Source organism: Chinchilla lanigera, unplaced genomic scaffold, assembly GCF_000276665.1.
Source record: "Chinchilla lanigera isolate Chin_1 unplaced genomic scaffold, ChiLan1.0 scaffold00141, whole genome shotgun sequence".
In the NCBI taxonomy this organism is placed as follows: domain Eukaryota; kingdom Metazoa; phylum Chordata; class Mammalia; order Rodentia; family Chinchillidae; genus Chinchilla; species Chinchilla lanigera.
The window spans coordinates 1,309,447-1,326,237 of NW_004955542.1; the positions used below are offsets into that span (position 1 = coordinate 1,309,447).

General features: G+C 49.9%; 2 protein-coding genes across 2 annotated transcripts; both read left to right on the forward strand.

Moving 5' to 3' along the window:
* Positions 1-3,676: 3,676 nt before the first annotated feature.
* On the forward strand, positions 3,677-14,693 carry LOC102019533 (olfactory receptor 6B2-like). The gene is made up of 6 exons (XM_005411170.2): positions 3,677-4,611; positions 11,450-11,597; positions 12,350-12,434; positions 12,493-12,572; positions 13,591-13,665; positions 14,598-14,693. Exons 1-6 carry the CDS (start codon positions 3,677-3,679, stop codon positions 14,691-14,693), a joined length of 1,419 nt encoding a protein of 472 aa, XP_005411227.2.
* On the forward strand, positions 14,427-15,652 carry LOC102014491 (olfactory receptor 6B2). The gene has a single exon (XM_005411244.1). It carries the CDS (start codon positions 14,714-14,716, stop codon positions 15,650-15,652), a length of 939 nt encoding a protein of 312 aa, XP_005411301.1. The 5' UTR covers positions 14,427-14,713.
* The last annotated feature ends 1,139 nt before the right edge of the window (positions 15,653-16,791 follow it).

The window sequence follows — 16,791 nt, forward strand, 5'->3', positions numbered from 1 at the left end:
AGAATTTATGTTACTTGAACTATAAACCTTAAGGATAAAACATAACTTTTTTGTTCCCTGCTCTGATGAAACAAAACACATAGTTTGCCTGGCATAGCTTTGGCCTCTCACAGATTTTTTTCTGGTGAATTTAAACCCCATTTCTCCTTTTCCCCAAATCAGCATTATTATCCATTCTGTGTAGTCCCAGTTGACAAGGACTGACCTCTGCATTTTCTTCTGAACCTGTACTGCGAGTGCCTGTACTGCATTTTGCTCTGTACCTGTAGACTGGAGCATCACATTGAGAGCAGGTGACCCCCAAGCCTGTCCTGCTGCCTCCTCCCTCACAGTTGGCTCCAGGCCCGGCACACGCTCTGATGGCATCCTGCTCGCCTCACCACAGGTGTTCCTGTGTTGTGTCCTCGACCCTCATTTCTTTGCTGAAAGCCAAAGCTGACTCATTTTTTTCCATTTTATAAAATATATTTTGCTCCCCCCAGACTCTTAGAACTCTTTCCCTTGAAGCTGCATGACTGTCCTGATTTCCTGGCACCTGGCAAGGCCTTTGCCCTGCTCTCAACCCTTGAGCCCTTGCCATTGCTGCTACCCTCGTACATGTGCTGCTGTGCAGAGACTTTGGGGAGAGCTTTTGGCACTGAGCAGCCCCACGGCCCTCAGCTCTCCCAGGTCAGGGACCTTGAGGATCAGGCTGCTGCCCCAGCATCCTCTGCCCCACCGCGTGCCGTGGGCGTCTCAGGGCTGGAGTTTGGAGACCTCCTCCAGACTTCAGCGTCCTTCACTAGCTTTCTGTGTCTGGAGCATTGCCCTCTATTTTTACATTTCTTAAGTAATTTCTGTGGGGTTGGAGGACTAACAAGAGGGAACAGTAGTGGTGAGGATGAAAATAGGTGCGATGTCCCAATCCATTCTTGTTTGCTGGACCTCGGTCCTGTCTGCGGACTCCTCCACGTGTCTCTCCCACCCAAGATCATTCTTCCGAGGTCTTCAGGGTTCCCACAGATCCGGGAGCTGCTCTCAGGGCCACGGGCAGTGGCGACCCAGGCGTAGTTCTGCCCTCGGAGTGTGCAGCTGGCTCGGAGGGAGCCAGGACATGGCCAGTAGAAGTGGAACAGCAAGCTCTGTAATGGAGGAGGTCCCTGTGGGGGCACAGGAGCCACAGCAGAAGCAGGCAGATGTAGCAGGGGCTGTCGGGGTGTCCAGCTGTCAGGAGAGAGGCTCACAGGGCCAGGGCAGCACCGTCTGTGGTTCCGTGGCAGACACTATTAGCAGTGAAACTTGTTTTGTGCGTAACCAATACATTGACAAGAACAAACGTTTCCGTGTGCCTCATTAATTCGACCCCCGTGTGCATGGTTGCACCCTTTTGGGGAGCCCTGTTCGGTGCAGCTCCGGCCAGGTGTCTACCAGTTCCCGTGTCAGCGCTGTTCTCTGAGCGTCTGTCACATCCACCTTGGTCCCAGGATTCGCTCTAATTTGCTCACTTGTCCATGCTCGAACAGATGCTGGCAGTATATTTCTATTTCATCTTCTTTTGGGCTTTCTTTCTGTACCGTCATTCCTACACTATTTTGAGAAGACAAATGTTTTTATGATTTTGTGAGTTTTTTCCAGCTTCTTATTTTCCGATTGTTCTGTGCACAATCACAACTGGAATTTCTGCCATGTTACAGGGATGGCATAGACAGCGTGACACAACCTGTCCCCATTTAGTCACTTGCGCTGCATGTGTTCGGGACAGACGTGCATGAGAGTTTTGGAAAATGCTGACCTTTTGAATTCAGTCTGTAGCTTTTCATTTTTAAAGGACAATTTGGCATTTAAAAATAAGTCAAAGATCAACAGTTTGAATGAATAATATTTCAAGCAAAACAAAATTCAAACAGTGGAAAAGGTGTACCAAGGAAATGTCTCCTCCCCACCTGTGTCCCGGAGACCAACTTCCCCACCCGGCGACCTCTGCTCCTGCTTCTGGGGCGTTGCTCACGGCCACTACTGGTCTGCGTCTGTCCCTGCTGCATGCTGGGCTGAGCTCTTGTGCCTTAGCTGTGTATCTTAGAAACCTGCGTATCTGTAGAACGCCAGTGGCCCTCCGGCGTGTATGTCAAGGCTTTGTCACTAGCCTGTGAGGCTTTGTCACCAGCACGGGGGACACTCGGGGAGTGGGGGTTGTGGTAGGAGGAAGTTAGGTGGCTGAGAGTATAAGCTTCAAGGGAGTCCGAAGGCCCCCGCCCTTCCTCTTTGCATCCTGGCTGCCAGGACTGAGCAGGCCTCCTCCACCATGGTCTCTGGCCATGATATACTTGGTCATCAGAGGCCCAACTCAACAGGGACAAACTTAGAGCCAAAATAAACCTGTCCTCCTTTTGATTCTCTTGGTTATTTGGTCACAGTGATACACGGTGACTGACACAGACCTGCCCTTTTTTTAGTGGCTGCGTAGTGTTCCTTAGGGCAAATATGACAAAAGTCACTTGGTCCTTTAGTTGGCTCATTCTTTTATGTCCTGCTATTTCTTTCTCAGAGAGTATTCTCTGTCTTTTCTTCTGACTAGTGGTAATAATTTTGTGAGTTTTTCTATAGCTGGTTAGTGTTTGAAGGCACAGTCCGCTGTATCTGCCTCAATAAATTCAAATTTCTAACCAGCACCCAGACGGGCTCGTTTTTCTGTTGCTGCTGTCTCGTGAGGAGGGTAGTGGCCTTGGTGTCATAGGACCCAGGCTGCATCCTGGTACAGCTCACCTGAGCCCATGGTCCTTTTCCTTTGAGCCTCAGAGTTCCCCTCTGAAATCAGAGACAGGAGCCTGGGGCTGTAGTGAGGGTGAGTGGTGGCAAGTTAAAGCATGCGTCACCTGCACAGACCAAGGACACCCTTTGGCCATGGAGTCCGGCTCTGAGACCTCTGCTCGATGCTCTGGAAATGCACTATGAGAGCCTGGCTTCATCACCTTCTCCTCCCACCCTATCACACTTGGCCCACGTGGGGTGGAGGCTCCCCACACTCCTGCACTGTCCTCTCCAGGCAGTGGTCAGCGTGGTCAGTTCTCCTCTGGAACTGGGTTTGAGCCTCTCCCTTCCTTGATGCCCTGCTGGTCTGTAGAGGTGAGGACAAGGTCACCTCCATGTTGCTGCTGAAGACCCAGCCTGGGGAGAGCCAGAATGTGGGGCCCTGCTGAGTGCGACCCACTCCCTACTATCCCAGAGCCCTACTGATCTCACACCCCCTGCAAAAGAATCTCCAAATCCAGACAGAAGGTGAAATAGCTACTAATGTAAGAAAAACAGTCAGCCATGAAACTGTAACCCAGACAACCCTGGACATTCACAACTTGTGGCCTGGAGGCCAACGGGATGAGACTGCACAGGATCTGCTTATGTGAACAGACCTTTCAGGACTCCAGGTTGTAAAGTGAATGTCAGTCTCACAGGCACCATGGCACAGTGATAAGGGTCAGCTGTGGGCATGGGGCTCAGAGCCCAAGCATAGAGAGAGCTAGAACCTGCATATCTCGTGTCAAATGCTTCACAGGAGATTTGTTGTTCTTCCCTACTTCTCATGGGAGCCAGGCAGCCCATCGCTGCCTAAAGCTCACCTGCAGGTCTCACTCTGCATCCTCCCCCTCTGCTGCCCTTCGGCCGTCACCTTTGCTCCCTGATCTTTTGCAGGTGCAGAAGGATGAGGGGGGAGAATGTCACCAAGGTCAGCACGTTCATCCTGCTGGGCTTCCCCACAGCCCCCAGGCTGCAGTATGTGCTCTTCCTCCTCTTCCTGCTCATCTACCTCTTTGTCCTGGTGGAGAACATGGCCATCATCCTCACTGTCTGGAGCAGCGCCTCCCTGCACAGGCCCATGTACTACTTTCTGGGCATCATGTCAACCTTAGAGATCTGGTACGTGTGTGACATCATACCCAAGATGCTGGGCGGCTTTCTCCTGCAGCACAAGAGCATCTCTTTCGTGGGGTGCATGACTCAGCTATACTTCTTCAGCTCCCTGGTGTGCACTGAGTGTGTGCTCCTGGCCTCCATGGCCTATGACCGCTACGTGGCCATCTGCCACCCACTGCGCTACCAGGTCATCATGACCACGGGGCTGTGCGTGCAGCTCGTGGTCTTCTCCTTTGCCAGCGGCTTCACCATCTCTGTGATCAAGGTCTACTTCATCTCCAGCGCCACATTCTGTGGCTCCAACGTCTTGAACCACTTCTTCTGTGACATTTCCCCCATCCTCAAGCTGGCCTGCACAGACTTCTCCACTGCAGAGCTGGTGGACTTCATCCTGGCCTTCCTCATCCTGGTGTTCCCGCTGCTGGCCACCATTCTGTCCTATGGACACATCAGCCTGGCCGTGCTTCACATCCCCTCGGCCACGGGCCGCTGGAGAGCCTTCTCCACCTGCGCCTCCCACCTCACTGTTGTCACCATCTTCTACACAGCTTTGCTTTTCATGTACGTCCGGCCCCAGGCCATTGATACTCGGAGCTCCAACAAGCTCATTTCTGTTTTGTACACTGTCCTCACACCCATCTTGAACCCCTTGATCTACTGCTTGAGGAATAAAGAATTTAAGGATGCCTTGAGAAAGGCTTTGGGCTTGGGTCAAGCTCCACAGTAGGTGCACATACCTCCTGCTCTTGGATCACCATTTGAGACTGTGCAGCCTCTCTGGTGAGACTGTTTTATTTCCCCTGTGAAATTCTTTGGATTGTTGTAATGTTGCATTTATTTCAAAAATTACTTCCACATTTTTTTTCTGCTTCAGCTCATGGAGGTTAATATCAGAGATATGATTGGTGTTGTGATTCCATGATTTTCTTTATTTTATATTCCAGCAAAGCAGGACTTGATAAAGTTTAACAAAACTTCTTCACCTTTTAAATTACCATGGACATTTAGAAGACAGCAAAATGTGCCAGGTCATGTGGTTTGTTATAGTCCTCGATACATTTCACTGCCTTTAAGTGCTGGAATATTGTTATGGTTTGTGTCTGTGTGTCCACCCAAAGCCTCATGTGGTCATAGGGCAGGCTTTTAGAGTTTGATTGATTATGGGTGTGAGAGCTGCACCCGCCCTGGGGTGGATAGTTTGCATATGTAAGGGAGAGCAAGAGGCTGCTTGTGGCTATTTCCTGGCTTTTGTCTTTTGTTGCTTTTGCTGTGTTCGGATGCGATGAGCCATAGCTCTCTGCCATGTGCCACTCTGCCTTGTAATCTGCCAAGTATGGACTGAAACCTCCACAAACTGTAAGCAAAATAAACCTTTCCTTCCTTAATTTTGGGCATCAGGTATTTTGTCCTAGCAATGAGAGAAAAGTAATCAAGACAAATATTGATCCATGTGGCAAAAAAAGTTTCAAGAGTGCCCAAAGCAAAATGTGTCTGGAAACTGTAAGAGCACATAAACTTCTGTTTCAAATAGATAAGACACGCTTCCCTGGCAGTTCTTAGGGATGCCAACATCTGCCTTTTCCCTCTCCCACAGCTGGTCAGTTTCTGAGAAAGTAAGTGTTTTTTTACTGTTTAAGTGGATCTTGGCTGGCGTCTAATGCATGCAGATGCCCAGGCAGGTAGGGCCCCATGTCCTTCTGTTCAATGCTGCACCTTTGAAGCCAGCACAGTGCCTGGTGCCCCACAACCAACTGGAAGGAAAAAGGCTAAGTATGACAGCTGGTGGTACACAGAAAAGAATTAGGCACAGGAGCACAAATCTCTTGCTGGGGCAAGAGGAGAGAAAGAATCCTACCCAGCAGGGTCACCTGGATAGAGTGACTTTTATACATTAAAACAGGAAAAATAATCATTCACGTAAAAGCAACTCCAGCAGTAACAGAGCCCCAAGGCAGGAAGCTGCACAAAACAGTGACAACTCCAGAGATGCTGGCATGGTTGAAGCTGATGTGCACAGAGGGGTGAGTGCCCGTGGCAGCCAGAGGGCAGGACCCTGAGCCAGAATGGCAGACAGGATCACAGCCCTGCATGTTCACAGGTCCGGCAGACAGCATGACTTTGTCCAGCAGTTAACAGAAAGGGCAAGGCATGTTAGGAGCCCTGCCTTAGACAACCCATCTGGCGGCTGTGTGCGAGATGGGTAGAGGGCATGATGGGAGATGGGAGGACCAGGAGGAGGATGTTCAGTTGTCCAGGTGACGGAGGAGTTGTCCAGGTTTCTGAACTGAGCAATAGGCACGGGAGTGGAATGGAGTGGCCAGGGCTCAGCCAAGAACTATTAGGGTGTTCAAGTAAGCATTTGGGGTACGGGGAGAGAAGGAAAGAGCTGAGGAGTGCTGCCAGACCTACAGCTGGGGAGCAGATTGATGGCAGAGGTATTCTGGGATGTGGGAAGGAGTGACTGCCCACCGAAGAGAGCCATTGAGTTTGGCTTGGGTCATGCTGAAGGGAGACCCTCTGGGAGTCTGAACAGGTTGAGTCTGGTTTGACAGTAGGCAGGGGCATAGTCCTGGTGAGATGGGAAGGCAGGCAGTTCAGGTCACGAAGAGTTAGAATGAGGCCAGGGAGAAGTGGTGTTTCTTTGGGGATTGTGATTTAAGGGACTGGTCTGACTTTCGGGATCAGGAACTGAATGCCAGCCTGAGGATCACTATGAGGAAGAAAGAAGAGCAGGCTCAGTTCTGTTAAAAGAAAATCTTTGACAAAGGAGTATTAGCAGGACTTAGCCACACAGACAAATTTATGGTCAGAAAATGGAAGTGAAGTAGAGAACAAGGACGTGAGGTGGAGCAAACGGAAGTGAGCTACGGAAGAGACAGCTCAGCTGATTACTGCTGTTTGCCTTCTTTAAATATAGTGGATCAGCTGGTTGCTTGCAATTGCTGAATCTCAGCTGCTGTGATTGGCTTAGGTTGAGCTATTTGTAATAAAAATGTACTTCTAGCTTAGGGTTTCAGTCAGTTCATAATTAAGTTAGGTTGCAACTCTTTATATAAAGACCTTAGTATTTCAGCATCCTCAGCCAAATTTAGTTTTCTTTGACACTCCTCTACACCCAAGTTGGTTAGCTGTTAATTTTGGGAGACTGGCCAAAACCTTGGGCACAACGCCATCCACTGTGGTCATCATAAATGGTCTTATTTGGTCTTGGTGCACAATTCACAAGTCAAAATTTACAGTCAGTTTCATAGCTGTATTCTTGCTGGTCTAGTCAAAACATGTAATACAGGATAGGTGGCTGCATGCAGACATTTGGGACTTTGGAGAACACAGCTTCAGGAGTACTATTACCATGACAACCAGGAGGAAAATGTCAGGAGACTGGAGTGTATTCCTTCTGTGAAAGGGGGAATAGCCCACAGCCAAATCAGGTCTCATCAAGTATGTTAAAGTGCAGGCAATATAGGCAGTTCCGGGGTGTTTGAGTCTGTCTGGTCAGAGTCTTTGTTCAGAGTGTGATGGTGATGAAGGTCTATGGCTCCCTGCAAAATGATCTTAATTAAAGACATATCCCTTTCTGTTGTTAGCCTGGCAGCAAAAGTCACAGTGACCTGGAGACCCCTCGAGAAGCATTTGGATTAGAAAACTTTGGAAAGCCCAAGTTTTCCACCCACACTTAGGATGGCTATGAACTATTAGTTGCTCCTGTTAACACATTAGATTCCTTTCTCTTGAGAAATTTCCTCAATGTATTTGGTATCAATGTCTAAAGAAGCAGTGGTGTCAGTTGCCTTTTAAATTTATCTCTTGATCAGGAGAGATAGGCACAGCATACAGTTTGTTCAGTGCCAAACACAAGACCCTGCATGAGCAGGAAGGTGCTCTCAAGCTGCAGGACTGAGTGTTTCTGTTGAACATGTACATCACCCATCTTTCAGAGAGTGGCTGCTCCCTGCCTGAGTCCCTGGGAGGTCTGGTTGGCTAAAAAATCAAAAATCCCCCCCCCAATTTATGGGTTAGTTTCAAATTCCATACTGTAGATAACCTCACTACTTCCAAAAGTAAGCCCTCAAGAATCTTCCTGGATTTTTTCTCATTGGAAACTATCTTATCTTTTCTATTTCAAAGTTAATTTTAATTTAAGTTTCTGAGCATATAGGACTCTGGTCATGTACACTATTTCAAAGACTTTGAGACGAAGCTAGTCAAAAATGCAGCAGTGAGCCAGGCCAAATAACTGTATCTGACATAGAGAAGAGGAAGAACAGGATGGGAAAATTCTCTGCAGACCCAGTACAAGCCCCTGAGGGTTGGAACAGAAGGCCGCTTCAAGCTGTTTGAGAAGATATCTGTTAAATTCATTCACCCATAATTCTGCATAAGTCCTATGCAAGGTCCAACTAAGAAATTACTTTATGTGAGCTCTAAGCATGCTATAAGGGTGCAGAACTACTTTTAGTGAAAAAGGATCCTGCTAGATTTAATCTGGTGATGTTATACAAGTAATTATCTGTCCCTACATAGTCCTGAGGGCTTCAGTGTACAATACCTGCAAGCCAAATACACCTCTTGTTGGCTTATGTATTTGGTAATGATTAAAGTATTAACTGGACTTTTGAGAGTGTTGATTCTATGAGTTTAGAAAAGTATCAGCAATGCCTATCACATCAGGAACAGCTTTCCACTCTTTCTTGAGTTTTCAGGGTGACTCTCATTGACAACTTTGAGGTACACTGACCTCAGTGGAGCTTCCTGACATTTTGGTATCAGCTACAGTAGCTTCCTAAGTAAAGCTGTCCACTGATATGGTCCCATGAATTTTCCTGTAGGGAAAATAAAAGGATCAGGACAGGAGGAATTGGGGAAAAAGAATAAGGCTTTTGGGATGACAGAGAGGTCTCAATCTCTGATCTTCTGAAAACCGGGATGCCATTTGCTTCTGTCAAGAAGCTTCCTCTTTTAGTCATTTCTCATCACTGAGAAAAAATACTCAACATCCACAAAGTAGAGGAAAAGTGCTTTATTTTGGGTCACAGTTACAGTCCCTAGTCAGATACTCTGAAGCAGAAAGGGCATGGTGGGAGGGGTGGGGCAGAGGACAGTTGCTCACATCATGGTGGTCAGGAAGCAGAGAAGGAAGGGAGGTGCAGGGCAGGAGGGTGTGCCCTCCCGGGTCACGGCCCCTGTGAACCACCACCACCAGACTTCTCCTGACAGCACGTCGAGCCCTGAACTCATCTGCGAATTAATCCACTGGCGAGTAAAGTGCCACCAAGATGCAGTTGCCTTCCAAAAGATCAGCTGCTGATCACATGAAGCCTCTGGGACATTCTAGATCTGAACTACCACATTCCATCCCCAGCCTCCAAAAGACTTCCGACCATCTCTTTATGAAAAGTGCATTCAACCCATCTCTAAGAATCGCCAAAATTTTAACAGTTCCCACTTTGCTGAAAAGTCCATCTAAAGCCTTTTTTTTAGCTCAAGGCAAACTCTTAGCTGTGAGAACCTGTAAAAATCAAAAGAAAGTTAAATGCCACTGACATTCACTAGCACAGGGTAAACATCCCCCTTCCAAAAGGGAGGAACAGGAAAATAGAAAGAAATTGGACCAAAGCAAGAGCAAAACCCTGCAGGTCAAATTATTAGGTCCTACAGCTTTATGTCCAGCACTTGAACCCCAGGTGGCTTGAGCAGTTGCACCTCTATGGCATTTCGGTTGCGTGGCCTCCCTCCTGAAGAGGATGGTTCTCATGGCCTCCTGAAGAGGATGGTTCTCATGGCCTCCCTCCTGAAGAGGATGATCTGCTCACTGCCTGCAGCCCTCCTCAGCAGACATTTCATGTTCCTGACACCTTCAATTTCCTGGGGTCCCACTGTAATTTTGGTTTCACTCTCATAGCTTCATTCACTGCCCCTTTAGGGGCACACTGCGTGGCTTTCTATACCTTCATATGAAATCTTGGTGGAAGCCTCCTAACCCCCACAACTCTTGCAGTCTGCATGCCATTAAAGCCAGCACCACATGGATGATGCCAAGGTCTACTGGCCACTTGAGCAGTAATCAGGGCCCCTTGGATCCTGGGTACAGAAGCCTTGAAGTGCCTGATGACTAAACACTGTAAACCAAATTCCAGGGAACCAATTACCCAGGTTGCTCTTTGTCTGCAGGACATCCTAGGGTTCTCATCTCAAAGCAAAGTCTTTTCGTTTTGTGCTCTCAAACCTGTGAAGGTCAGTGTCTTGCTGATTCCTGAGATGCCCTCTAACCATCTCTCCTATTATCCTGATATAAAGTACCTGGCTTATTTTTAGTATAGGTGGCTGAAATTTCCTGAATTTGGTTGGAATTGAATAGAATTTCCATAGCACAAGGAACTTGCAAACAAAGTTCATACTCTAAAATCAACTCAGGTGAAGCCTTTATTAATTTGGCTTTTGCTGCTATCTTTTTTAAACAGTTAGGACAAGCCTGGGCAACTGGGTTTAATTGCAAAATACAGTATGTGATGGGCCCACTTTTGTCGCCATGTTCTTGGGTGAGAATTCAGCGTTACATTCATAAACAAACAAGGTGAAAGGTTTTGTGTAATTTAGTAAGCCCCGTAGCTGATTATCTCAAGGCCACTCATTTGGCTAAAAGCCTGCCTATGGCTGTTTACCCAAGGTAAGGGTGCTGGACCTGCACCTCTAGTGAGCTTGCACAGTGATAAAGCCCTTAAAGAAAAACTCAGAAACCAGCATTTGAAGCCCAAGAAAGCATCTTTGTTGTCTTTTGATTGCAGACCAACAAAGGCTTTGAGGAGCTTTTAGTCTCTCAGGTGATAAGGAAATCCCTCAGCAGTCCTTCCACATCCCAAATGTGGACTTAAAAACTGTTTTCCTATCAAAGCTATGTGACCCATACATATGATTTGGTGTAAAAGGTAAACGGCCGATTTCAGGGGACTGCTTGGTGAGAGGACATAACAACTGGTTAACTACATACAGATGAGAACAGAATTTTCAAGAAATTATTGGGCTCCTGGATGGAATTAGATTGGAGAGAACAAGGGATTGAGGTCACTAAGTGGAAACTTTGGCAGATGGTGGCCGGCCTTGTGGTCCGGCAAGTCCTTCCCTCTGAATGCCAGGCTGGGAAGGTCTGAGCAGGGCCAAGCTTGCCCTCCGGGGCTCAGAACGGCCCCAGGTGCTCTGACCTTGACCCCCACCTCCAGCCCACTCTGCAAGGAGGCCCAGTTTCCTCCAGGTACTGGCCTGGTTCTCAGCACTGGCTTCAGTGACCCCGGCTGAGTTCAGGGCCGAAGGGTGACCCAGGAACAGAGGGTCTTCCCATGGGGCACGTGGAAGTCACTGTAGAGTGGCCGTGAAGCACCAAGCAGGACACACGCATCAGCTCTGCTGGCTGCTGGGTACTTCTGCCAGGGGGCAGCGGCCCTAGAGGCACAGGCCAGCTAATTGGCAGCATGGGCAGCTTCCTTAGTAGCAGAGGGGTAATTGGGCCCATGAGTCCCTTTGCTCCAGCGGAAAAAGCCACAACTTTTCCTCCCTTCCTCCCCAGCACCTGGGGGAGCCCACTTCTCAAGAGCCTGTTCAGCCTCACCTGGTCACTGTGGCCTGCCTGGGAGTTGCTGGACACCAGTGAGGGCTGTTCCTCCCTCCTGCGGCCTGCAGCAGCCCTCAGAAGGGAGGCTCCCAGCTGCACCCAGGTAGGGGCCCACTCCTTCCATGCACCAGTGATGGGTTCATTTTGCCGTGATTTTAGAGTCTGTGTCTACTTGGCACCATGCAGAGCTGTATGTGTGGAGCTGTTTGACACCCACTAACACGCTTTCCACAGCTGGTGTGGGGAAGGGATTCACCTGTTGGTCTCACTGTCAGCCCCCAATATGATGGGTTGGGGTGCGCTCTAAATGGCCCTCACATTTGTAAGTACTGTGCTGAGATGCATCTCCATAAATGAAAGAATGCGTGAATGGGTACTGTGCTGAGTACTTAATTATGGGTACTGTGCTGAGTGTGCTTACTGTACTGAATGGGTATGTCTGGGAGCTGTGCTGAGTGTGCTTCTGGAATTGTCTTGAATACGCGTCCATGGGTGCTGTGCCTAGTGCATATGTATGGGGACTGTGCTGTGTTCTCGTGTCTGGTCTCAGTGTAGCCTCAGCCAGCACCCTCTCTGCACTGAGCTCCTGTCATAGTGAGGCTTCAGTTCCTGTGGTTCACCCAGGTAGGAAGCAGGCATCAGCGCAAACAGCTGCAGGCTGATGCTGGGCTGGAGACCCAGGAGAGGGATGCGGGCCCTCCCACAGACCCCACCAGCAACCCTCTGGGGCTGCTTAGGGCCTGAGTTTGAATTCCAGGGGAGACAAAGATGTTTCATCTGTGCAAACCGGGTCAATGAGGAGAGGAGCCTGGGCATTCCCATTACAACCCGTCTGGCCTTTTGGTCTCTGTCTAGGACCCAGGGGTGTGCAACCCCGTAGGAAGACCACTGTCCTCAGCAGCATCGGACACTGGGGCAGGGACGGCAATGAGGACAGGAGGTGAGGTCACCCGAGTAGCTCAGAGCACAGAGCCGCTGCCCACCCCTGCTTTTGGCAGACTGCCCTGGTTACGTGGGGTTAGCCTCAGCGGGGCTGGACAAAGGGTCCCCGAGAGCTCTCCATACTCGCTGCTTCTCTGTAAGTCTGAAATTATTCCAAAATAAAGAGATTATTTGGAAGGGCACACAGCCATTGCCTTAAGTGCAGTTGATGGAGAGAATAGGACCTAAAAGGTTCTGAATTTGTAAATAAATGCACTTTTTCATTTAACGGGTCAGTACGAAGTAGCCAACTCAAATGGTCAGTTACTGCTGTCTAAATAGCCCAGTTTATGGGGCTGCATGGTCCTGGGAAGGGAGCGTGACACCCAGAGCCCCAGGCAAACCCAGCCAACAACCGGGCGCCACTGGCCCTGCAAGGGGCCCCAGAGCCCCCAGGCCCCTAGAGTGGACTTTAAGCCACAGCCTGGGTGCATCCAACACAGCGCTGTGTGAGGGGCCCCATGCCAAGCCCTGGCAGGCTGCCTCTCCACCGCAGTCAGAGTGGGTCCTGGGTGTTTGCAGGACGCCGGCATGCTTGGCTTCCTCTGCTGCCTGCGGAAATGGCCCGCAGCTGCCTGACAGGCCCTGGGCACTGATCCCTCTGAAGTCTTAGCCTTGGCGCCCCCACCCCACCTGCGAGCTGGTAGTAGATGTCAGCTCTGCTCCCAGCTGCCACACCTGTTGAAAAGATGCTCCAGGAGCACCCTGGTCCCTTTGCCCCAGCTAGCTTGGTCTCCCAAGAGCGGTCTCTGCTCTTCTCTGGCTGTGTAGTTTGAGGTTCTGCCCTGTGCGGAACTCTGCCCTCATCTGCAAGAACCTTGCTGGCCTGTGGCAGGCACTCAGGTGGCCTCCCTCTGTGCCCCTTGGATCTCAGATTCCACTCCCAGTGGCCTTGGACATGCATGTTCCTGCACCAGAGCCCTGGACTCCACCAGCCCTGGAGCACCCCGTGTTCCTCCACCAGCGTTGCCTGGACCCCGTCCTCTGTCTATTATTTCTTCTTGTTGGTCTGTCTGCCTGCCTGTTCCACAGGTAGTGTGTAAAGTCACTGAAGTGTTAGTCAGGACGCTCAAGCCCCCCAATTAGTCTTGTGCTTGTTCTCACTTCTGCTTCAGTACCAGGACCCTGGCGGGGTTGTGCTGGTCCTTGCCCACCCACCTGCCACCTGGAAGGCCAAGACCAGCAGTCAGGTAGGGAAAGGTCCGCTCTAGCGGCCCAGGCCCCCAGCTGTGCCTGGCCCCACTGGCGCTGCAGCTCCAGCCTGACCTGTCCTCACCTGATACAGTGTTTCTGGACAAGCCCATCCCAAGGCTTCCTTCTCTGAATCTGCATGGGCAGCCCTGCCTTCCGTGGGTGTCCCTGCACAACTGCAGCTGTGGCCCTCAAGGGGCATGCTCTTTACCTGATGTGACATCAGCTCTCCCTATAGCACTTCTCCAGCTCCTGCCCAGGCCTTCTCGGGCCTCAGCTTCCCCATGCTTGATTTGAGCTGGCTTCCCAGCTGCCACTCTCCGCTCTCTTTAGGCAGAAAAGGCAGTGACGTCACCTTGAGTTGTGAGCGTGTGTGTGCATGTGTGTGCATGCACATGTGGGGGCAGAGGCAGCAGCTGATCACACAGACCAGAGCACCCTTTCGCAGCAGCTTCTTAGGCCCTCGGAGCTCACCCCCTACCCCAGGAAGTGGGGTGCATAGTCCCCATTTATACTGGCTTGCCTTCTTCACGGAGATCCTCCCATGAGCCGACACCACAGCAGACATCAAATGCCAGCCTTGCATTTTAAGTTTCAAGGAGAAAAATGAAATTAAATGAGCATTGCTGTGATTCTAATGGTTGAATTGGTAGGGGAAGTGGATGTGGTGGCCGCCGGGAACCCATGGCATGCCTTGCTTGGAAAATAAAGCCCATACCCCACCAAAGGGCAAAGAAACTGATCCTGGCCCCACCTGCTGCCCCCGCTGACCATGCAGACAGCCTCTCTGTGATGTCCTGGACACTCCTCCCTCAGCAGACCTTCTCTTCCTGTTGCTGCTTCGTTGTTACATCCAAACCACACATGCAGAGCCTTCCTACTTTAAGACCTGGTGGGTGAGAGAACTGTTACTCTCCCCTACTGCTCCCAGGAGCCTGTGGGCCCATCGCTGCCTAAAGCTCACCTGCAGGTCTCACTCTGCATCCTCACTCTCTGCTGCCCTTCAGCCGTCACCTTTGCTCCCTGATCTTTTGCAGGTGCAGAAGGATGAGGGGGGAGAATGTCACCAAGGTCAGCACGTTCATCCTGCTGGGCTTCCCCACAGCCCCCAGGCTGCAGTATGCGCTCTTCCTCCTCTTCCTGCTCACCTACCTATTTGTCCTGGTGGAGAACATGGCCATCATCCTCACTGTCTGGAGCAGCGCCTCCCTGCACAGGCCCATGTACTACTTTCTGGGCACGCTATCTTTTCTAGAGATCTGGTACGTGTCTGATATCATCCCTAAGATGCTGGGTGGCTTCCTCCTGCAGCACAAGAGCATCTCTTTCGTGGGGTGCATGACTCAGCTATACTTCTTCAGCTCCCTGGTGTGCACTGAGTGTGTGCTCCTGGCCTCCATGGCCTATGACCGCTACGTGGCCATCTGCCACCCACTGCGCTACCAGGTCATCATGACCACGGGGCTGTGCGTGCAGCTCGTGGTCTTCTCCTTTGCCAGCGGCTTCACCATCTCTGTGATCAAGGTCTACTTCATCTCCAGCGCCACGTTCTGTGGCTCCAACGTCTTGAACCACTTCTTCTGTGACATTTCCCCCATCCTCAAGCTGGCCTGCACAGACTTCTCCACTGCAGAGCTGGTGGACTTCATCCTGGCCTTCCTCATCCTGGTGTTCCCGCTGCTGGCCACCATTCTGTCCTATGGACACATCAGCCTGGCCGTGCTTCACATCCCCTCGGCCACGGGCCGCTGGAGAGCCTTCTCCACCTGCGCCTCCCACCTCACTGTTGTCACCATGTTCTACATGGCCATGATCTTCATGTACGTCCGGCCCCAGGCCATCGATACTCGGAGCTCCAACAAGCTCATTTCTGCTGTGTACACTGTCCTCACACCCATAATAAACCCTTTGATCTACTGCCTGAGGAATAAAGAATTTAAGGATGCCTTGAGAAAGGCTTTGGGCTTGGGTCGAGCTCTGCGGTAGGAAAGTTAAGCATCCTAGAACCTAATTTGTGCTGATACAACATCAGCTATAGACACTGATGCTCTTTAAATTTAAATGAGATTTGACATGCCTACAGAACTATCCACAACAAAACCCTTCATCAGGATGTTTTCAGGAAAGGACCACACTCACGGAACCAGCTCCCAGATGGATCGGGAATTGAGGGCTTCTCTCCTCCTTCTCCTGGTCAGCTCCAGAGAAACACTCTCCTTACCAAGATGTGGTTGCCTTACCAGATCATAGTCTTGAGGGGCCGTCTTGAGGGCTTTGTGAATGTAATCATGAAGAATTTACACTTTATGCTCAGCTTCATTGGTTCAACATGATGTGTACGTGAATCCTTGCTGTTTCTGCATGTAGCAATAATTCATGCTTTCTCCCTGCTGCATAATGTGCATATATATGAACATCTATTACATACTTCATTACTGATAGACAGTATTACAGACACTGTCTATTGTGGATAATGCTGCTGGCAGTGGTATAGATAGTGTCTTTTGATTGGTGTGTGTACAGCTTTGGAAGCTACACAAAACTACCTTGGCTAGACATAAGTGTATAGACTATGTCTATACTTGCTACAATGTGAGGTAGGTGTACAGTGAGGGTCAGTAGAAGCTGCAAAACTGTTATCCTAAGCAATGTACCACTTCACCAGTGCAGGAGAATCCAGTAGTTCCACAACATTATCAACACTGAGTATTGTAAATATGGTTCAGTTTAGCCACTGGTCCAGGGTTGTGGTGGTATCTCCCGACTTTAATTTGGTTTCCCCCAGTAACAAGTGATGCTGAGCACCTTTTTCACATTTGGTGGCCTGTTGTCCCTTCTATGTCCCCATTCTGAAGTGCCTGTTTACGTCTTCTTTTCACACAGACTCTCTTCACATGTAGGGTTTCTTACTCTGGATTCAAGCCCTCTGCTGGCTTTACCTATGCAAAACCCTTGTTCCATAGGTAGGCTTGCTTTTCATTCTCTTAATGGTGTCTTTTGTGTGCGTGTCAGTGTGTGCATAGCTCTAAGCAATATATCACATGTGGAGGAAGCTTTGTGTCTACTGTCATAATCAAGATGAGAGCACTTCCATCACCAGGCACCCTCATGTTATTGCTGTGTAG

What these genes read in the sequence shown, in the direction of transcription:
- LOC102019533 (XM_005411170.2), top strand. Translation starts at nt 3,677, where the DNA reads ATGAGGGGGGAGAATGTCACCAAGGTCAGCACGTTCATCCTGCTGGGC. An exon ending in AGGCTCCCAGCTGCACCCAG is followed by an intron (nt 11,598 to 12,349) that starts GTAGGGGCCCAC and finishes GTCTCTGTCTAG; the next exon opens with GACCCAGGGGTGTGCAACCC. An exon ending in AGGCCAAGACCAGCAGTCAG is followed by an intron (nt 13,666 to 14,597) that starts GTAGGGAAAGGT and finishes TACTGCTCCCAG; the next exon opens with GAGCCTGTGGGCCCATCGCT.
- LOC102014491 (XM_005411244.1), top strand. Translation starts at nt 14,714, where the DNA reads ATGAGGGGGGAGAATGTCACCAAGGTCAGCACGTTCATCCTGCTGGGC.